Source organism: Cucurbita moschata, unplaced genomic scaffold, assembly GCF_002738365.1.
Source record: "Cucurbita moschata cultivar Rifu unplaced genomic scaffold, Cmos_1.0 Cmo_Scf00018, whole genome shotgun sequence".
NCBI lineage: Eukaryota > Viridiplantae > Streptophyta > Magnoliopsida > Cucurbitales > Cucurbitaceae > Cucurbita > Cucurbita moschata.
Window position 1 is genome coordinate 1,911,946 of NW_019268534.1, and position 20,698 is coordinate 1,932,643.

The following is a 20,698-nucleotide window of genomic DNA, read 5'->3' on the forward strand; positions in this document are numbered from 1 at the left end:
GAACTTAGACTGTTATAAATGATATTAGAGTCAGACATTAAATGAACTTAGACTGTTATAAATGATATTAGAGTCAGACATTAAATGAACTTGGACAGTTACAAATGATATTAGAGTCAGACATTGAATGATGCACTATGAGTCCCCAATGGAGTGGATTGTGAGATCTCACATTAGTTGAAAAGGGGAACAAAACATTGATATGAAAACCTCTCCCTCGCAAACGCATTTTAATACTTTGAGAGGAAGTCCAGACAAGGATAATATCTATCCGCGGTGGGCTTGAGTTGTTACAAATGATATTAGAGCTAGATATGGGGCGGCGTGCCAGCGAGGACATTGGGTCCCCATAGAGGTGGATTGTGAGATCCCACATTAGTTGTGTTAGAGAGGGGAACGAAACATTTATTATAAAGATGTGTGGAAACCTCGTTGTAAAACCTTGAGGGGAAACTCGAAAGAAAAAATCTAAAGAGGACAATATCTGCTAGCGATGGGTTAGAGGAGTATTATTACATGTAAATTAACGTTGCAAAAGTATTTTTTTTTAGTAGAGTTGTGAATCTAATCTTACATGAAACTGAAGAAGGTGAAGAAGAGGGTTGAGAAAAACGTCTTGATAAAATGGTATAGCAATTGAGGTTTGCAGCAGAAGAACAAGATGGTTAGTTAACAAAGGCAAAGGTAAATAAAAGGGGTCAAAACCTCTTGATAAAATCATGAATGTGTTGGTTGATTTGGTGAGGCCTTTCTTGGTTCAAAAAATGAGCAGCTCCTTCAATCTCCACCACCGTGTCCAGCAGCGGCACGTCTCTTTTGAATCCACCCTTCTGTATGTACTCTATCACCCCTGGTATATGGTACGTTGGGTCCATCTTCCCTATCATAAACTTCGCCGGTACTCTCACCATCGACCTTGTCCACGGCGCTGTCAGCTCCCAGTTTCTGCATCAATCACCCCCACGTTATAGTTATAATAATCTACTAGTAGTGGGCTTAAATGGTTACTGAGAACATACAGCTTGAGAACACGATAGTAGTTCAATCCACCATAAAAGCCATTGTTGGCGAACTTGGTAGCATAGCGAGATAAATCTTCTTCAGTCAACCAGGTGGGAAGGGTGTCTGGAACAGGGAACCCTACAAGTCCTGTGTCTCTTGGTATCATTGGAGGCCTGGGGTCATGAATTGAGAAGATAATCTTGAATATATCTGCAGGATCCATGGAACGAAATTCTTCTACCATATCAGGTTCCTGCGCCACATTTTTTAGAACAATATGTTATTCAGCAATGAATTAAAGATTCCATTCAGGTTCAAGAAACCCGAATTCATCGATGTGGGAGCCAATTCAAGAACCAAAATGGAGAAATCTTACCTGGAATCTGCAAACGTAGAAATCATTACCAAACTGATCTCTCAAGAACTCAACGGAATTTCTAGCTGGATCTCTCGGAGTGAAAGGGACGCTCAAAGCAACAAGAGCCTTGATTCGTTCAGGGCGGAACAGAGCGAATGCCCAGGCGATAGCAGCCCCCCAATCGTGGCCAACCAAGAAAACACGTTTGATGGTGAAATAGTCGAGAAGGCCGAGGAGGTCGCCGACGATGTGGAAGATGGTGTAGGAGGAAAAGAATATGGGGGAATCGGAGTCGCCATAGCCACGGAGGTCGGGAGCGAAGACGCGGTAGCCAAGGTTGGAGAAGAAACGGAGCTGGTGGCGCCAGGAGTACCAGAACTCCGGGAAGCCATGGAGGAAGAGAATGGCAGGGCCGGAAGTTGCAGCGCCGATGGAAGCGACGTGCATATTTATGCCATTGGTGAAGATGGTTCTGTGCTCGATGTTGTCCATTGATGGCGATTTGAATTTGTTTCTTGCTCGGCTGTTACTATGAGGAAGTTCTGGTCTGTAGCGGTTAATATAAAGGCGGGAAGACTATATTTTCGCCTAATAAATTGTTTTTTTTTTTGTTCTCGTCAATGAATTCGATATTATCACAGTAAAGCAATGAGTTAAGAATCAAAACTCACCCCAAAACAATCGATATGGGATTTAATCTCTCAAATAAATTCCACCAAGCAAACGCTGTTGACAAAAAGACATGATGAACATAAACTAACAAAGTCCAAATGTGAACAAAAAAGGCTGCAAGCCTCCTCAAAACTATTCTAGAATAATGGGGATGCAAGAACGATCGGAAGTAAACGGAGTAAAATTCTCACTTCTTTGATTTCTTCGACGCCCTGCACGAGATGAAAAGAATCTTAGTATAACACAAAATGATGGTAGATTTACTATAATTTGATGATTGATACTTACTGAGATGATTGAGACACAGCAGCTGGTTGGGCTGGCTGTTTCTCTCCAGGTCCCTGCAACGTTAGAAGAGATATAAATTACAGAGGCAGGCAATGGGAAGGTATAAACATTGGGTCGGTAATGATCAAGAGCGAGATGAGTAATAAACCTGTGCCAATCGTTCCTCCCTCCTAGCAAATTTCCTTTCCCTGCTGGCTTTGTTCTTGGCCCTCTTAGCCTCGAATTGATCGGACAATGTCTTCTCTCTCGCTTTCTCGGCCTTCGACTTGTGGATGCTCTCCATCAGCACACGCTTGTTCTTAAATACATTACCCTTCACTTTCATGTACATGTCGTGATACATATGCTTGTCGATCTTCTTAGATTCTCTATATTTGCGGAGCAATCTCCTAAGGACTCGCATTCTCCTCATCCAGAGGATCTTGGTTGGCAATCTTGCCTCCCTGGTACCCTTACGCTTACCTGAATACGATTAGAAAATGAGAATTTTAACACAATAGAAGGAATCATGCCTTGTAAAGTAAAGAATTTTGTATCACAAACGGGAGAAAATCAGTGAAATAAGATTATACAACATAAGAGATTCTCTGAAACCAAGAGTTCGGAAGAAAGGTACCATATCCAGAATGGCGACCCTTTCTCTTGGCCTCCTTCATGCGGCGTGCTCGAGAACGGGAGTGGATCTTGGTTGGCTTCCTGATGATGAAACCATCCTTCACCAGCTTGCGTATATTTTGGCCTGTCCTCAACAATTCAACATTAATTAACATGATTTACATCAATACGAAATATCACAACTGCAAATTATCAAATAATTTCGCTAGAACAAAAAACCAGAGCCTGTTGAATTTGGAAGAATAACAAAGGGGAAAAGTGAAACTAGTTCCATGGAAGAAGTACCTTTCTAGCAGTGTGAAGAATCTAAGAACAATAGATTTTATAACTTCATTGACCAATAAAAAAAATTCGTTTAATAATAACAGCAATTTCCTATACAACACAAAATCATCTCCTAGCAATCTGCTAGAAATGATTCCACATAACTTCAGTATAATATAGTTACTAGTTTCAAGGCAATAATGAAATCAAGAGTTGAGAAAAGGATAAGCGATTAAATCAAGTTTTAACTAGCAAGGACAATGGGACCAAAATAGTAATATGATCATAACCAAGAGAACAACGATTCGAGACATAAACTAGGGGAAAATTTCCAGATCCCAAAGCAAACATTTCATCTAGAAAAAAAAAAAAAATACAGGAACCGAAACAATAGAAGTTGAAGCAACAACATGGAGAATCACTGAACAATGAACAGAGAGAAACAATTGAATAAGAGATAGAGATAAAGAAAGCGTACGAGAATTCGCCATGGAGATTTCGTTGACCTCATTGGGATCAAGCCAGACCTTGCCTCTCCCGCATTTGAGGACGCTGGAGGCGAGCCTCTTCTGGAGCTTCAGCGAAACCATTTTTCTCTGTTCGCCCTTCTCGGCCGCTAATTACAGAGAAGATAAGCTTATGAAGGAGAAAGGGAGTGACCTTCTAGGGTTTTAGAAATCCCCATTTTACTGTGGGCCTCTTGGCCCTTTAACGCAATTATACTATATACCATGCCCCTTCAAAAATTTAATTTTAAATTTAACCAAAAATAAAACAATTTAATTTAATTTCTATAAAATTTATTCCAAAAATATTAATTATTTGAAAATAATAATAAAATCGGTATCAATTTTACAATCCCAATCTCTATTATTATTATTTTATTTTATTCATACATGGAAAAATTATTTATTATAATTTTTTTTTGCTTGTTTTATTTGCTAGAAATAACGATCCTCCACGATATTGTCTGCTTTGAACACAAGCTCTCATAGTTCTACTTTTGGTTTCTCAAAAGACTCATAGAGTGCTTATAAACACATGATTTTCCCCTTAATTAACGAATGTGAAACTCTTCTCCCAAATCAAGGATTACACGCACAAATCAAGAAATGATATTAGAGTCAGTCACGAGACGGTGCATGATATTGGTCAAAGTAGGGCTAGACCCTCTCCCCATAGTAGACACGTTTTAAAAATGTGAAGCTGACATCGATACGTAACCGGCCAAAATGAACAATATCAGCTAGTGGTGGGGTTGGGCTGTTACAAATGGTATGAGAGCCAGATGTCACGGTCATGCTCGTCCAAAGTGTGTTGCCCATGGTCGCATGCCCATAACAAGCCGAACCCTTTTCTTTCCATGTTCTAATGTTTTACTTTTGTATTTATAGGGAGTATAACTTTTCGAAAAAATCATGTCTAGGCCTGCCAGATATGAAATGACTCATAATGTATTACAGGCTCGAGCATACGTCGCTTGGCCGTAGGCAACACAAGAACGAATTAATTTAGCTCACTAGTAGTTGAAAAGTGAGTGCCGCACAATCGCAAGTCCGCTGCCATCAAGAGTGCAATTGCAACACTAGACACAGTTGGTGTACTAGCAAGGACACTAAGCCTCGAAAGGGGTGGATTGTGAGAAACATTTTTCACAAGGGTGTGGAAACCTCTTTCTAGTGGACTCATTTTAAAACCGTTAAAATCATAAGGTTGACGACGATACATAACAGGTCAAAACTAACAATATCTACTAGCGGTAGGTTTGAACGGTTACATACTCGAGTTTTCAAAATTCTTGAAAATTAAAAATCCTAATAAAAAAAAAAATGAATATGATAATTAATGTTGATCCAATGACATTATAACCACTAAGTCATGGGCTGCGCCTCCGGCGTCGTGCGTGCAATTATTCTGATCAACTCACAAACCTGAACCCTTCTCTCTATAAAAACCTCGAAGCGATTCAATTCTATACAGAGCGCTAAGAACATGGCTCTCGCAAGGCGGCTGATCGCTGCGACTCCGGTGGTGCTGCTCTGGCTTTTGGCCGCCGCTTCCGTTTCTTCTGCCGCAGATTATTATGAATTTCCCGACGACCAAAATTTCGGCGGAGCGGGGGATAACGGAATCCCTATTTATGAGAAACCGCTCCCGTCGTACGGCCGTGAAGTGGCGGCGCCGCTCCTTATCGCCGTTGAAGGAGTTGTTTCTTGTAGAAATAACACTCAGTATCATCCTCTTAAAGGTGAACTAACTATCTAGTTTTTTAGTTTAATAATTGTTTTTTTTTTATGTAAAAGCATTTTTTTAATAATTTTTAAAGTAAAAAATGAATTAATTACCTATTTAGTTTTTTATAATAAAAAATTTAGTTCCGTTTAATAACTATTTATTTTTTGAATTTTAGTTCTTAATTGTTCTATTTAGAAAATAGTAAAATAATAATAATAATAAAATATAATTTTCAAAATTAAAAAATTAAAATAAAATTATTATCCAACCAAACCTTAATTTTTAAATTGTTAGGTTATATGTATATACTTCGACTTCGACTTGTATTGGGTCGGGTCGTCAGATTTTTTTTTTAATTATATAAAATAATCATATTTATTAAGTTCAAATATTCACTAATTTTGATTATCAATGTCAAATATTCTTAATATTCATAATAATTTTTAAAATAGGGGAGCATTATAACCGTATTTTCAGATTGGTCAAGTCTACAAAAATGTTAACCGTCGAACCGACCCACGTTAGGAAAAAAAAATTAACATAACCCCATCTTTATAGTTTGAATTAGCTCGATTATTTGATTAGTTTAAAGCGTTGCAGGTGTGGTAGCGAGAATCACATGCATGGGGTTGAACGAGAAGGGCAACGAAATGGCTCCTTTTTCGTTCTCGAGCTTCCCAAGCGACGAGCATGGGTACTTCTTAGCCACATTGTCAGTATCCAAGCTGAAGGGGAAGGCCAAAGTGACAGAGTGCAAAGCCTTCCTTCCACCATCTTCCCCATGTGAGGGCTGCAAATACCTTACCAACGTTAACAATGGCGTTCTTGGAGCTCTCTTTCGTTCTTTTCGCATTCTCACTCACAGGAACATGAAGTTGTACTCTGTTGGACCTTTCTTATATTCCTCATACCTTGATCCCTTAATTTCTTCTCCTTGAACCTTATTATTTGTTGTTTCGTTTCGTTTCGAACAAAGAAATGGTTTGACGTAAGCTTTCGTTCTCGTATTCTTATCATTGTAATATTGTCGTCAAGAAATTTATATGCGTTCTTTTAATTTCTCTCTTTCTTTCATTTGTTTGAGGGCGAACAAATCTGGTTAACTATCATAAATAAATGGTTAAAGAACGGTTTTACTTCCGAACTTCTAAGGAATGAACAACTTTGTAACAATCTACGCCTATAGCTAACAGATGTTGTCCGTTTTGGCTTGTTATTTATTGTTGTCAGCCTCACGGTTTTAAAAAGCGTCGGCTCGGGAGAGATTTTCCACACTCTTATAAGTAATGTTTCATTCCCCTCGTCAATCGATGTGAGATCTCATAATCCATTTCCCTTGGGGGCCAGCATTCTTATTGGCACACCGCTCGGTATCTGGCTCTGATACTATTTGTAACATCTCAAGCCCATTGCTAACAAATATTGTCTGCTTTGACATGTTACATATCGCTTTCCATCTCACGATTTTAAAACGCGTCCAACGTGGGATCTCATAAGCCAGATACCGAGCAGTGTGTCAACGAAGACATTGGGCCACCAAAGGGGCGGATTATGAGATCCCACATCAAACGTGTTCTAAATCCATGAGGCTTTAGAACACGTCTGACGTGGGATCTCACAAGTCAGACACCGAGCAGTGTGTCAGCGAAGACATTGGGCCACCAAGGGGGCGGATTGTGAGATCCCACATCAGACGTGCTCTGATACCATTTGTAACAGCTCAAGCCCATTGCTAACAAATATTGTCCGCTTTGACATGTTACATATCGCTGTCTAATGTGGGATCTCACAAGCCAGACACCGAGCAGTGTACCAGCGAGGACGTTGGACCACCAAGGGGGTGAATCGTGAGAACACACGACAATACGTAACAGGCAAAAGCAAACAATATCTGTTAACGGTAGGTTTGAGCTGTTACAAACTTAGTTCTTAAAATTTAATTCGTAAAAGAACATGAAATTATACAATTGTGTCAAAGTTTTATAATACTCCAAATAAAAATGGATTTAATATATATATCTTATTTGCATGTCCCCTCAACTTTGTGCCACTAAAGTCCCATAATGTTTGTTCTCATCGTGCATCCAATAACTTTTTCATAATATAAAAAAACACCAAAATAAAATATACATTTATATTATAAGATGCAAATTTGATTTATAAAAGCCTCCTTCGTTCTAAGTCTCAAACCCAAATAAACTCTTCTCTGTATATTCTCTGCATTGAAAATGGCCGCAGCTGGTCTCAAGTTCTTGATAATGGCTTCTCTCCGTGCAGTTTTCTTGTCGCTTTTGGTCATTGTTGCTTCAGCTGGTGGCGATGACAATAATGGTGGTGGGTATTATGATCTTATGACACCCAAATTGGCTAAGGAACAAAGGCTTCTCTCTACCATGATTGGTATCCAAGGAATTATCCTTTACAAATCTGGCTCGACAATTTTCCCTCTTGAAGGTAACTAATTCATATTTTGGTTTGAACGAATATAACTAAAGTAACTTAAGTTCGAACCATTTTAAAATCACTCTCACTCTTAGAGTATGAGCTCTTTGTGAGATCCCACATGGGTGTAGAAACCTCTCTCTACCATATGCATTTTAAAACTTTGAGGGGAAACTCGAAAGGGAAGTCCAAAAAGGACAATATCTATTAGCGGTGGACTTGAGCTGTTATAGTCTTGGTTATCAAATGAGATGTACGTAGGAGTTCTAATTTCGGGTTTGTTTCTTATATAGGAGGTTTGGCAAGAATCACATGTAAAGCCGTGGATGAGTATGGCTATGAGGCAGCTTCTTACACATTTTTAAGCGATTCAAGTGATGCAAATGGCTACTTTTTGGCAACACTATCTCATTCAGAGGTAGAAGACAAGAGGGAGTTAAAGGAATGCAAGGCTTTTCTTGAGCTCTCACCATTAGAGAACTGTCAAGCTCCTTCTGACCTCAACAATGGAGTCTCTGGTGCTCTTCTCCATTCTTATAAACTTTTGGTCCATAACAAGATGAAACTCTTCTCTGTTGGGCCTTTCCTTTTCACTTGCCAAAGTTAAAGAGGAGATGGAAGGCATGATAGTTAATGATCCCATGTGTTTAAATACCTAGTGTTGAAACTTTACTCATTTCATGAAGGAATGGTCTCAGTTTCTTAAAGCAGAAGTGGCTAAGTTTGTAATATGAATTGGGTTTGGAGAGATTTTGTAACGGCCCAAGCCCACCGCTAGCAAATATTGTCCTTTTTGGATTTTTCCTTTTAGGCTTCCCTTCAAAAATTTTAAAACGCTTTTTCTAGGGAGAGGTTTCTACACCTTTGTAAGAAATGCTTCGTTCCCGATGGAATCTAACAATCCACCCCCCTTGGGGGCTCAACGAGGCTCTGATACTATTCGTCTCCCCCTCCAACCGATATAAGATCTCACAATCCACCTCATTGAGGACCAGCATCTTTGCTGGCACACCGCCAGTGACTGGCTTTGATACCATTTGTAGCCTTTTAGAAATAAAAAGACTAAAAGATAGGTAAAACGCTAGCATGTGCCATGGAGAAGTTTTCTTGCAAGTCCCATTCACTATTAGTATCATTGTAGACTGTAGAGTCTCAATCTACAATCTGCTATCAATTCATTACAGAGTAACACAACAAGCTTTGTATGGAATGTAATCTAAATCACCTTTTCTAGCTAGAAGTTTCATAAGCTTGCTATCATAAAGAATAAGTTTTCAGATGATTTCAATTTTCTACCAAACAACACCTTAGTTCATGTCGATCTTATCTCAAAACCGATCCTAAGCCGAGCTGAACCAAAGGATGAGGGAAAATTTTTCTTTGATTAAGAATTCCAAGTACTTACATTCTTTGCCATTTGGAACCAAAGAGGCTAAGCTAAGAATATCAACTACATACACACAACAAAAAAACAAAAATGTTTCTATGAAGCATTCTCAAGATTTAGCTGACCTGTTGAGAAAGGAGGACAAGCAGCCCTTGGGGACCAAGCAATATCTCGTTGAGGAAGCTAACCAATCCGAACCAGACGACTGGTGTTACGTCAACTCCACCGAGAGGGGGAATCACCTTCCTTGTTGCAATTAGGAGTGGTTCAGTGGGGGCATAAGCTATAACATATGGAAACTTCCCCACAGGCAACTTGGGATACCAAGACATTACTATTCTCGCAATAAACAAAAACGAAAACGCCGAGAGAAATGGCCCCAAAAAGCCGATCGCAAGCTTTGCGGTTCCTGGATCGAGGTCAGCCAAGGACACATTGTTCATGAAGTCAGAGGCAGCCACTGATGCATCTTGCAAGGCAAAGGGGATAGTCCTTGCAGCTGGCTTTAACGGAGGGGTGGCATACACCAATGGCAGATGAATCTTGGAAGAGGTAAAAGAACCCAACAAAGATGAGCTACATTTGAATGCTTGGAATCTGCAATTTGGATTACTTTGAGGATGGTAATTGAACCCTCTCTGTCAAAGGAAGCAGCAACGAGACCAAAAACAAAATGCAATAAGATTAAGAACGTGTTTAGAATGACTTTTCAAGTGTTTAGAAACAGAGTTTAAACTGTTAGAAAACGAGTTTTAGGTACTTAAAACGTCAAATTCTTAGAAGCTAACCATAAAGATATCCACATTAAGTAATGATCTTAATGACAAAAAGTAAGAACATAACCTAAATTTCTTTAAACTCTATAATCAATCTGCCACAAACAGGAATACAGGAAAAGTTCATAAGAGTAATTTCAGTCATATTTTCACCAACATTGTCAAAAACTCCTAATGATGCTAGCCCTACTGAACAAATCAGAACCTAAGAAAGGATCAGAAACAACAAATTCGAGAGCAGAAGAGGCAACAGAGAGGTATACAAGGTGAATACATACACAGAAGCTTGAATTTCCATGGTTGGGAATCAAAGGGGACGATCCTACACCTAAATTTCAAGGATTCAGTAGATCTAAAAAAAATTTGAGAATCGTAATTTAAGAAGAGAAAAATTGAAAAAGGAAAAAGAAAGAAGAACCTATTACTCGAATGGCGCTGAGAGACGAGCAGGCAGTGGCGGCCATGGATTTCGCAGAGGAGCTCCGGTGGAGGAAGAACGAAAATGCTATCCCTTTATCAGAAAATGAAACTCGGCCATTCAAACAGAGGATTAATGATTCGATTATCACGCCGGTTCAACCCGGTTCTGTTGGGTCAGACATTTATTCCTCAGACCGGTTCTGTTAGGTCCACTTTGAGCGTAAGCTCTGGTGGCTTTGGTTTGTACTCCCTAAAACGGTCGTATCAATTAAGTTAAATTAAATTTTAATAGATTATTAATATTACTGTAATTAAAGAAAAATTTGGGCCAAAATTATAAATTGCCTCATTTATTTAAAATAATACCTTTTTTAAATTCTTAGGCTTACTAGAAACCTTGCTTTGTAAATGGGCATTATCATTTTACAAGCAAAGAACCTTGATATACTTTTGGAACTTTAAAGCCTTTCAAAATTAAGCTCCCAAAGAGATCAACTGCCTTCCACGTCTCCCTCCTTCCCCAATCGATGATATCAATGCCGTTCGATCGGGAAAAATTAAGCTTGAGCTCGGACAGCCTATCCCGATGGGTCACGTGGGGTGGCGGAGCTTTCGTTTTTGGTTGTTTACTCGCAATTTCTACATTTAAGATGAGCAAGAAGATAATAACCCCTTCTAAAACGGGTCAAGACGACGATTCAAATCTCAATGTTGATGGTTTTAGAGAAAGTACTCGTTGCGTCGATGAAGGAACTCGACAAAAGGATGAACTGCAACCGTTTCGTCAGTCTTCATCAACGGATCTCATCAGCCATTCATGGTTAGGACTAAAAAACAATATCGATATTGTAATAATGATTCATTTTTATCGTTGCTTATTTGTGATATTATGTTGTAGCCACACAACGTCGCAAATGTTGGTAAAATATTCTCCACTGGAAGACTCTGTCATTGACGAAACTCAAACCCTAACGACGAAATCCATCCCAAAAAAAAATGACGAAGAAAATGTTGTGGTTAATAATTATGAAGAAGAAGAGTATACAGATTCAGAAAAATCCGTAGAAAATGAAGTTGCAGAGAGTTTTTCATCCGAAGAATTTGATGAAGCCACTTGGCTTGGGTGGACAGATAAATCATCATCATATTCATTAACATCGTCGTCATCATTAGAAGAAGCTTCATCTCATGGAGTTTTTTCTGGAGAAGATAGAAAGAGTTGACGAGAAAACGATATAATTATATTTATTGATGATGTAAATTTTGTTTTGTTTTTATATTTGAATAAAAAAAAATTATTAATTATTTTTTAATTTAAATATAAATAAAACAAAAACCCATAACTTTAGGGGAATTTTATAGAATTTAATCCATTTAACATCAATATTAATAGGTACAAGCTTGGTCGTATTAATGTTATACAACACAAGCCGGCGGGTTTTGCACGCCAAAAGTTCTAATCTTTGCATTCAAACATGAAGACACAATGGTCGTATTCTTCAAGCTGGCGCCGCCGTAAGACAAGTTTATGTCCCTAAGCTCCACCCCCTCGCATGGAAACAACTCGCTGCACTCCAACAACACTGCCACGTTCGTCGTCGACGTCCCGCGAATGTTCTTGAAGAGAACGTTGCTGATCTTCCATTTCGAAGCCTACATAGATTAGTGGTAGTTCTCAAATTACTAATTTAGGGAATGATCATGGATTTATAAGTAAAAAATAAATCTTCATCCGAGTTTGAGAACATTTTTGTTGTGGTTACCTTCTTCTTTTTGGTGCCGTAGGTTTGATCAATGATGATGGGGTTTTTAACTTTGCGCATCACAATATTGTCGAAGATTATTCCTACGGCCGACCCAGATATGGTGTCGGCCCATGTCTTGATTCTGGCACCATTCGTGGCGTTGAAAATGGTGCAATTTTGCACCAAAACGTCCAACACACTCTTCTCTGTTTTATACCTGCCCAAGCTACCGATACTGATGCCATGTCCAGGGCCACAAGTGACATTCGTGACGGTGATTTTTTCACAACTATGGCCAATGGAGACACAATCATCACCGGTGCCAATGGTGCTGCTAGAGATGGTGACCAATTTTGAGGTGCTAAGGTGCATTCCATCGGTATTGGGGCTGTTTCCCGGAGCTATAATGTTCATGTTGGTTGCGGTGAAATTGTAGCATCTGAACACCGACGTGTGAAAGCCCTTGCTGTTGATTGAAGTCAGCCCATCAACAATTGAATGGTTCAATCTCGTGAATTTAATCGACTACAAAAAAATTAATTTATTTATTTATTAAATACAATTAATTTATTTATTAAATAAGAAGTGATTGAATTATGCATAATTATAGTTACGTTTGGAAGAATCTGGCAGTTGTTGTTGGTCTTGCAGTCATTGTAGGGCCAAGCGGAGGCGCCTTGGCCGTCAAAGACGCCGGAGCCGGTGAGTATGAGGCCGGTTATTCCTTCGATGGAGATCCAATCAGGTGAAGAATATTCACTGATGTCGGTTGTGGCCTTCACAGTTCCCTGAATTTCGATGGTGATCGGCCTGCTTTGGCACGGACCGGCGAAAACCACCGGACCCACCAGAAATGTGCCTTTTGGGATTAAAAACTTCGCCGGACCGGTCGTGTTCCGGCAGGCTGCAATCCACGTCGTCATGAATGCCTGCCACGTGGAAAATCAAATGTTTAATTTTTTTTTTTATAGATAATTTCTCAAATTAAATAATTGAAGTTTATGATTCACCTGTGCATCATCACTCTTTCCATTAGCTTTAGCTCCATATTTTTTAACATCAAAAACTGCATTACCATTCCCATTCCCCTTCAGATCAACAGCCGCCTTCGTGCTATTTATTGCCACCCTGCCGTGGCTGTTTGCCAGAGTTCCGATACCGAGAGGCAGCGGTGGTGCTGGTGGACGATGCTGCTGACTGGTGGTTGATACGATCCCGTTGATGGGATTCGCAGCGACTTTAACGTGGTCGAAAACGGCAGCCACCTCTGCACAGCATTGGCAAGCTAATACTAAGAGAAGGGTTTGAAAGAGGCTAAGATTTGTTGTCGTTGTCATGGTGAATTGTCTTAAATTTTGATGCACAAATGGTAAATAAGAATGTTTTGTTTGATATTTTGCCAATGATTGGAAGCTGTATTTATAAATGCTTTATGGGAAAACTAAATTTAAAACATTGTAACAGAATTGGATTGGTTTGGAGAATTGTTCTAAATATTGAATGTGTTATAGCTTGTAATAGCTTTGGCGGCTGTCTTTTGCCTTTCATTTAATTTGTTTTTGCACAACAAATTGTTTGGGTAATTTCCCATTGATAACGTGAAAGATCGTTGTTAAGATCCCTCTAATTACATTTAATGTATTATGTTGTTCTTACAACAAAGAAATTATGATTTAAAATATGAAGAGAAAAACTCACAAAATTTCAATTAAACTAGAGCTAATATAAAATTGGTATGTTTTGTACTCACTCACATGTATCACCACGAGCTTTTGTGAGATCCTATATCGGTTGGAGGAGAACAAAACAACAAAACAGATATGAAAACCTGTAATGACCCAAGACCACAGCTAGCAAATATTGTCCTATTCGGGCTTTCTCTTTCAGGTGTCCCCTCAAAGCTTACGGGAAAGGTTTCCACATCCTTATAAATGATGGTTTGTTCTCCTCCCCAACCAATGTGGGACATCACAATCCATCCCTTTTAGGTCCCAGCGTCCTCGTTGGCACTCTTTTATTCTTCCCATCGATGTGGGACCGACCCCAAATCCACCCCATTTGGGGCCCAGCGTCTTTACTGGCACACCGCCTCGTGTCTACCCCCCTTCGGGGAATAGCGAGAAGGCTGACACATTGTCCGGTGCCTGGCTCTGATACCATTTGTAACAATATCCGCTAGCGAGAAGACGCGTTTTAAAGCCTTGAGGGGAAGCCCGAAAGGGAAATCCCAAAGAGGACAACATCTACTAGCAGTGGGTCTGGATTATTACAAAACCTTTCATTAGTAAACGTGTTTTAGAACCATGAGGCTGAAAACGATACTTGACAGGCCAAAGTGGACAATATCTGTTAATAGTGGGTTTGGGATGTTATAGTTTTATATATGATTGAATCACTAAACCTTGTTAGTATAGATAATAACTTTCATTTCTTTTAAGTTTTTCTTAGGCTTCGTATCTTCAGGATCATTCTCGTTCAGATGTGGTCTCAGTCCATTCATATACTCTTCCTTTACTCGGTGTTACAAATGGGCTCATTACGACAGCGATCATGAGGATAAGATAACTAAGAAAAGTTTAAAGGAAGTGAAAGCTGCTATTGATACCAATAAGGTGCACCTTCCTTTTCATTGGCTCAATCATAGAAACTCTATGGTTAAGCATGCATGTTTTACTTAAAGCAATTCAATGTTGAACAATCTCTTAAAAAAAAATTCTTGGGTGTATGTAAGTGAGAACAAAAAATATTGAAAGGACTCTGTGTTGGTCTATGACGATAGTTTTCATAATTAAAAACAAAGTCGAACCATCAGGTTCTGAATTCATATTCTAAATCCTAAGTATGAGACGTTACACCATTTGGAACATATCTTATTTTATGTTACATTTCAAATTTAGAGACAGGAATATGAATTAAACGAAGATTGAGAATTGAAATTTTGTGAATTATCCTCAACATTTATCGAACCATAGAGAATGGAAAATGAGAATGTTTGCATAATTCATCACACCTAAATGGTTTGTGAAAGTTCTCCATAATAGGAACAGAGTAATAAATGAAACTATAATTTAATATTAAATATGAATCTCTTGTTTTAATAGCTTTTCCCATGATTCAACTGTCGATGTAACTGAATTATGGTTACAAACCAAATTAAATGGAAGGCAGAAAACAGCCGCCACAACATATCAATTCTGTTCCAATGTTCTAAATTTAGTTTTCCCATAAAACATACATAAATAGAGCTTTCAATCATTGGGACAATATCAAACAAAACATTCTCGTTTACCATTTGTGTCTCCAAATTAAGACACTGCACCATGACAACCACAAGAAATCTTAGACTCTTTCAAACCCTTCTCTGTGTATTTTCTTGGCAATGCTGTGTAAATTTGGCTGCCATTCCCGACGACGTTACAGGCGCTGCGAATCACATGGACGGCATCGGAACTCTGGCAAACACCGGCGGCAGTGTGGCAACAGATGACATGAAGGCGGCTGTTGATCAGAATGGGAATGGTGATGCAGTTTTTAATGTTAAAAATTATGGAGCAAAAGCTGATGGAAAGACCGATGATGCACAGGTGAATCATAAACTTCAATTAATTTCAGAAAAAAAAAATTAAACATTTGATTTTCCACGTGGCAGGCATTCATGACGACGTGGATTGCAGCATGCCGGAACACGTCCGGTCCGGCGAAGTTTTTAATCCCAGAAGGCACATTTCTGGTGGGTCCGGTGGTTTTCGCCGGTCCGTGCCAAAGCAGGCCGATCACCATCGAAATTCAGGGAACTGTGAAGGCCACAACCGATATTACTCAATATTCTTCAACTGAATGGATCTCCATCGAAGACATAATCGGCTTCATACTCACCGGCTCCGGCGTTTTTGACGGCCAAGGCGCCGCCGCGTGGCCCTACAATGACTGCAAGACCAACAACAAGTGCCAGGCTCTTCCAAACGTAACTATAATTATGCATAATTCAATCACTTCTTATTTGATAATAAATTACAAGATAATTACAAAATTGTATTTAATTGATTGATTGATTTATTTATTATTATTATTATTATTTGTAGTCGATTAAATTCTCGAAGGTGAACCATTCAATTGTTGATGGGCTGACTTCAATTAACAGCAAGGGCTTTCACACGACGGTGTTCAGATGCTACAATTTCACCGCAACCAACATGAACATTATGGCTCCGGGAAACAGCCCCAATACCGATGGAATGCACCTTAGCACCTCAACATTGATCAGCATCTCTAACGGCGTCATTGGCACCGGTGATGATTGTGTCTCTATTGGCCATAGTTGTGAGAAAGTCACCGTCACCAATATCACTTGTGGCCCTGGACATGGCATCAGTGTCGGTAGCTTGGGCAAGTATAAAACAGAGAGAAGTGTGTTGGACGTTTTGGTGCAAAATTGCACCCTTTTCAACACCACCAATGGTGTCAGAATCAAGACATGGGCGGGCCTTGTGACGGGGTCGGCCATGAGAATAACCTTCGACAACATTGTGATGGATAAAGTTAAAAACCCCATAATCATTGATCAAACCTACGGCACCAAAAAGAACAAGGTAACCACAACAAAAATGTTCTCTCCATGGTTTTGCTCTGAGCTTCTTATTTTTAACTTATAAATCCATGATCATTCCCTAAATTGGAGAATTTGACAACTACAACTAATCTATGTAGGCTTCGAAATGGAAGATCAGCGACGTTCACTTCAAGAACATTCGCGGGACGTCGACGACGAACGTGGCAGTGTTGTTGGAGTGCAGCGAGTTGTTTCCATGCGAGGGGGTGGAGCTTAGGGACATAAACTTGTCTTACGGCGGCGCCAGCTTGAGGAATACGACCACTGTTTCTTCATGTTTGAATGCAAAGATCAAAACTTTTGGCGAGCAGAACCCGCCGGCTTGTGTGTAACATTAGTGTTCAGTTTCTACGTTGGATCCTTGGACTTTGATGTCGTGTTTGGTCAGTGTTGACGGCCAAGCTTTCTTCATATAGTATTCCATTGTAAAATTGATTAAATTTAATCAATTTATAAAATCTCTCCTGAGATTATTAGTTTAATTTTACCTATATTTGAATTTTTCATCCTCTTTTAAATTGTTAAAAAAAAAAAAAAAAAAAAAGAGTAGTACTTCCCCCGTGCTGATTCCTTCATGTCTACTACACCTGACCGGCCGACACCGTCTTGGCTCACTTGAACTCGGATGCCACGTGATCCAAATGAACGAAAAGAAATCGATTCACGCTGAGTAATTCTTCCTCAACCAAGTTTCGGCAAAATAGCAAAGCAAGTACAAGTATTAGTAGAATAGCAAAAATGTGTTCCTCGTCATTAATATGTTTGTTCGTGGTAATTGTGACCTCACAGGAGAATCGATGACTGCATCAAAGATGCATCTGAGAGGTTACCTAATCACCTTAACACAACAATGCCAAGAAAATACTAAGTAATGACTTTCTTTTAAGTCTTTCTTAGTTATCTTATTCTCATGGTCTCGAATGTCACATCATCAATGATTGAAGCCATGATCAAATGTGCCCGTGACACCGTCAAAAGTGGCACCCACGAAGCAAACACTAAGAACAGGTAGTGAAAGAGCTTAAAACCTCTCGCCATTGCCACGATTATCTTACTACGACACCCAAATCATGTATGGTTCCCAAGATTGATGGCTTGGTTATTTTTTGCCTTTTGTTATGAGTTATTTTGAGACATAAATAATGATCAATCTCGATTGCATTATGAAATTGCATCAAGAAGTACAAATGAAGAATTGAGCTACATCTTACAAAACTATGCACAAGCTGGTGGGTTCTGTTTTCCTGTGGCCTTAAATTTGGCATTCAAACATGAATTCCCGACCAACGCCTTTTTCCGATCCGACCCAATAAAGGCCAAATCGATATCTTCCAATGTGATGCCGTCGCACGGGACGGCTGAGCTGCACTGTAATGAAACGGGGACGACGGATATAGTCGTGCCTCGAATGTTCTTGTAAGAAACGTCACTGATCTTCACCTTTGATGGCTGCATGAGAAGCATAAACTATATTATCACGGTCATGATCGTTATCGTTATCGCTCTCGAACATAGTCTTAGTTACTTATTACCTTTTTGTTCTTCTTCGAACCGTAAAATTGATCTATAATGATTGGACTTTTGACTGAATCTAAGACAATGTCTTGGAAATGGATTCCGGTAGCTTGGCTTGGAGGAGAATCTGCCCATGTCTTGATCCTTACTCCAAATGTGGTGTTCTTCAGTGTGCAATTTGATACAAAAATTCCACTTACATCCTTCTCATCTTTATATTTTCCTAGACTTCCCACGCTGCAAAATCGAATTTAAATTTAGGGTTTAGGGTTTTTTTTAGAGAGTCATTTCTAATAGACACTTGAATTTCAAACCGACAGCACGAGCCAAAACGCTCATATATTATATACCTGATATCATGTCCAGAGCGTCCCATGACGTTGCCAACAGTAATATTGATTTAGGATTTAGTGTTTTTTTTTACAACTCTGAAAAGTCATTTCAAACTTTTTTTAAACTCTGAAAAGTCATTTCAAACATACTCTTAAACTTCTAAAACGAGCCAAGACGCTCACATATCATATACCCGATGCCATGTCCTAAGCCACACAGGATGTTGGCAACGGTGATATTGATATTATTATCACAAACTTGCAAACTAAATTTAGGGTTTACGAATTTTTAGGAAACTCGAAAAATCATTTCAAATAGACCCTTAAACTTCTAAAATGACCCAAAACGCTCATATGTCATATACCTGATGCCATGTCCTGGGCCACACACGGGATGTTGGCAACGGTGATATTGATATTGTTATCACAAATTTGTAAACTAAATTTAGAGTTTAAGGTTTTCTAAAAAGTCATTTCAAACCGACCTTTAAACTTCTAGAACTTCAAACCTACTACACAAGTCAGAACCCTCCTATTATATACCTGATGCCATGTCCTGGGCCACATTTGATGTTGGAAACGGTGACATTGACAGAGCCATGGCCAATTGAAACACAGTCATCTCCGGTGCCTATGATGGAACTTGTAATGGTAACATTATCAGTTTGGCTGATGTGAATTCCATCCGTGTTAGGACTCTGGTCCGGAGCTATTATGTTCAGATTATTAACCCTAAGATGGTGGCTTAAAACCAAGAATATGTGGAAGCCTTTGCTGTTGAGTGAAGAAATCCCTTCCATCAATCCATTGGTCACCTTGTTGAACTTCAATGACTGCATCAAATTCATAATAATTAAATAATTTTAACGAGTTAATTGATCTATTAAACATAAAATTGAATGCCATAAAATTGAATTCTTACGGTTGGGGGCATAATGCAACTAGGGTTGTCGCGACAATCATTATACATCCATGTTTCTTGACCTTGACCATCAAAGGTTCCATTACCAATGAGATTCAAACCAGTGATGGATTCAAATAGAATCCATACTGGAGATGAATATTCAGTAATATCAGTGGTTGCCAAGACAGTGCCTTGAATTTCAACGGTCATTGGTGCATCGCATGGCCCGGCATACACCAACGGCCCTGTTAGAAACTTCCCTGGTGGGAAAACAACCTTCGCCGGACCGCCCGAATGGCATGCTTCTACCCACGCCTTCATGAATGCCTGCATGTTTCCATGTCATCCGTTTCTTTAATGTTCGTATAAATATCATTAAATACGGAGTTAAATTTAAATGGTATGAAGCTCTTGTTAGGAACCAAGACTGTCCATAATGATATGATATTGTCCAGTTTGAACATGAGCATGATTTCATGGTGATATGATATTGTCCAGTTTGAACATGAGCATGATTTCATGGTGATATGATATTGTCCAGTTTGAACATGAGCATGATTTCATGGTGATATGATATTGTCCAGTTTGAACATGAGCATGAGTTGTCATGGTGATATGATATTGTCCAGTTTGAACATGAGCATGAGTTGTCATGGTGATATGATATTGTCCAGTTTGAACATGAGCATGAGTTGTCATGGTGATATGATATTGTCCAATTTGAACATGAGCATGAGTTGTCATGGTGATATGATATTGTCCCGTTTGAGCATGAGCATGAGTTGTCATGGTGATATGATATTGTCCCGTTTGAGCATGAGCATGAGTTGTCATGGTGATATGATATTGTCCCGTTTGAGCATGAGCATGAGTTTTCATGGTCATATGATTAGTTTGAGTATGAGTATGAGTTTTCATGGTGATATGATATTGTCCAGTTTGAGCACAAGCTTTCATGGCTTGATTTGAACTTTTTCAAAAGGGTTAGACTCACTCCCAACAATTCTCAACCCCTCTCACCTGTGTGTTGATTTTCTTGCCATCAGACTTGGCACCATAGGTTGTAATATCGAAAACCTTGGTGCCTGGGGTGGTGGGGGTGCTTGCGGTGCTTGGGGTGGCGGGGGCGCTTGG

At 39.3% G+C, this 20,698-nt stretch overlaps 9 protein-coding genes across 10 annotated transcripts in view; 4 read left to right on the plus strand and 5 right to left on the minus strand.

Annotated features, from left to right (window-relative positions):
• Nucleotides 1-481: 481 nt before the first annotated feature.
• Nucleotides 482-1,968, minus strand: LOC111456161 (epoxide hydrolase A-like). The gene is made up of 3 exons (XM_023097944.1): nucleotides 1,379-1,968; nucleotides 1,020-1,255; nucleotides 482-945 (listed from the first exon to the last, which is right to left on the minus strand). The coding sequence occupies exons 1-3, from the start codon at nucleotides 1,850-1,852 to the stop codon at nucleotides 699-701; spliced, it is 957 nt and encodes a 318-aa protein (XP_022953712.1). The 5' UTR covers nucleotides 1,853-1,968; the 3' UTR covers nucleotides 482-698.
• Nucleotides 1,969-2,016: 48 nt separating this feature from the next.
• On the minus strand, nucleotides 2,017-3,887 carry LOC111456163 (60S ribosomal protein L19-2). The gene is made up of 5 exons (XM_023097947.1): nucleotides 3,678-3,887; nucleotides 2,937-3,059; nucleotides 2,469-2,782; nucleotides 2,321-2,373; nucleotides 2,017-2,244 (listed from the first exon to the last, which is right to left on the minus strand). Exons 1-5 carry the CDS (start codon nucleotides 3,787-3,789, stop codon nucleotides 2,220-2,222), a joined length of 627 nt encoding a protein of 208 aa, XP_022953715.1. The 5' UTR covers nucleotides 3,790-3,887; the 3' UTR covers nucleotides 2,017-2,219.
• A 1,298-nt stretch (nucleotides 3,888-5,185) lies between these two features.
• LOC111456165 (proline-rich protein 3-like) lies at nucleotides 5,186-6,491 on the plus strand. The gene is made up of 2 exons (XM_023097950.1): nucleotides 5,186-5,447; nucleotides 6,035-6,491. Exons 1-2 carry the CDS (start codon nucleotides 5,192-5,194, stop codon nucleotides 6,370-6,372), a joined length of 594 nt encoding a protein of 197 aa, XP_022953718.1. The 5' UTR covers nucleotides 5,186-5,191; the 3' UTR covers nucleotides 6,373-6,491.
• Nucleotides 6,492-7,669: 1,178 nt separating this feature from the next.
• On the plus strand, nucleotides 7,670-8,700 carry LOC111456171 (proline-rich protein 3-like). Its single transcript, XM_023097957.1, has 2 exons — nucleotides 7,670-7,888; nucleotides 8,170-8,700. The coding sequence occupies exons 1-2, from the start codon at nucleotides 7,693-7,695 to the stop codon at nucleotides 8,481-8,483; spliced, it is 510 nt and encodes a 169-aa protein (XP_022953725.1). The 5' UTR covers nucleotides 7,670-7,692; the 3' UTR covers nucleotides 8,484-8,700.
• Nucleotides 8,701-9,239: 539 nt separating this feature from the next.
• Nucleotides 9,240-10,591, minus strand: LOC111456167 (protein COFACTOR ASSEMBLY OF COMPLEX C SUBUNIT B CCB3, chloroplastic). 2 transcript variants are annotated; one of them, XM_023097952.1, is made up of 2 exons: nucleotides 10,465-10,576; nucleotides 9,240-9,901 (listed from the first exon to the last, which is right to left on the minus strand). In XM_023097952.1, the coding sequence occupies exons 1-2, from the start codon at nucleotides 10,501-10,503 to the stop codon at nucleotides 9,380-9,382; spliced, it is 561 nt and encodes a 186-aa protein (XP_022953720.1). In that variant the 5' UTR covers nucleotides 10,504-10,576; the 3' UTR covers nucleotides 9,240-9,379. The 2 variants fall into 2 exon arrangements, 1 of the variants encoding a protein (XP_022953720.1); XR_002712710.1 differs by having other exon boundaries at nucleotides 9,533-9,901; nucleotides 10,458-10,591.
• A 342-nt stretch (nucleotides 10,592-10,933) lies between these two features.
• LOC111456164 lies at nucleotides 10,934-11,710 on the plus strand. The gene is made up of 2 exons (XM_023097949.1): nucleotides 10,934-11,279; nucleotides 11,358-11,710. Exons 1-2 carry the CDS (start codon nucleotides 10,987-10,989, stop codon nucleotides 11,680-11,682), a joined length of 618 nt encoding a protein of 205 aa, XP_022953717.1. The 5' UTR covers nucleotides 10,934-10,986; the 3' UTR covers nucleotides 11,683-11,710.
• A 48-nt stretch (nucleotides 11,711-11,758) lies between these two features.
• Nucleotides 11,759-13,541, minus strand: LOC111456314 (exopolygalacturonase-like). The gene is made up of 4 exons (XM_023098142.1): nucleotides 13,215-13,541; nucleotides 12,819-13,133; nucleotides 12,223-12,729; nucleotides 11,759-12,112 (listed from the first exon to the last, which is right to left on the minus strand). The coding sequence occupies exons 1-4, from the start codon at nucleotides 13,539-13,541 to the stop codon at nucleotides 11,876-11,878; spliced, it is 1,386 nt and encodes a 461-aa protein (XP_022953910.1). The 3' UTR covers nucleotides 11,759-11,875.
• A 2,115-nt stretch (nucleotides 13,542-15,656) lies between these two features.
• Nucleotides 15,657-17,245, plus strand: LOC111456160 (exopolygalacturonase clone GBGE184-like). The gene is made up of 4 exons (XM_023097943.1): nucleotides 15,657-15,788; nucleotides 15,854-16,168; nucleotides 16,287-16,793; nucleotides 16,912-17,245. Exons 1-4 carry the CDS (start codon nucleotides 15,693-15,695, stop codon nucleotides 17,143-17,145), a joined length of 1,152 nt encoding a protein of 383 aa, XP_022953711.1. The 5' UTR covers nucleotides 15,657-15,692; the 3' UTR covers nucleotides 17,146-17,245.
• Nucleotides 17,246-18,028: 783 nt separating this feature from the next.
• LOC111456159 (exopolygalacturonase clone GBGE184) overlaps nucleotides 18,029-20,698 on the minus strand; it is a 3,060-nt gene continuing 390 nt past the window's right edge. The window contains exons 2-6 of the mRNA XM_023097942.1: nucleotides 20,585-20,670; nucleotides 19,583-19,891; nucleotides 19,204-19,493; nucleotides 18,346-18,565; nucleotides 18,029-18,262 (exon numbers count right to left, since the gene is read on the minus strand). Of these exons, the coding sequence (XP_022953710.1) occupies nucleotides 18,029-18,262; nucleotides 18,346-18,565; nucleotides 19,204-19,493; nucleotides 19,583-19,891; nucleotides 20,585-20,670 (1,139 nt within the window). The remainder of the gene's footprint in view (nucleotides 18,263-18,345; nucleotides 18,566-19,203; nucleotides 19,494-19,582; nucleotides 19,892-20,584; nucleotides 20,671-20,698) is intronic.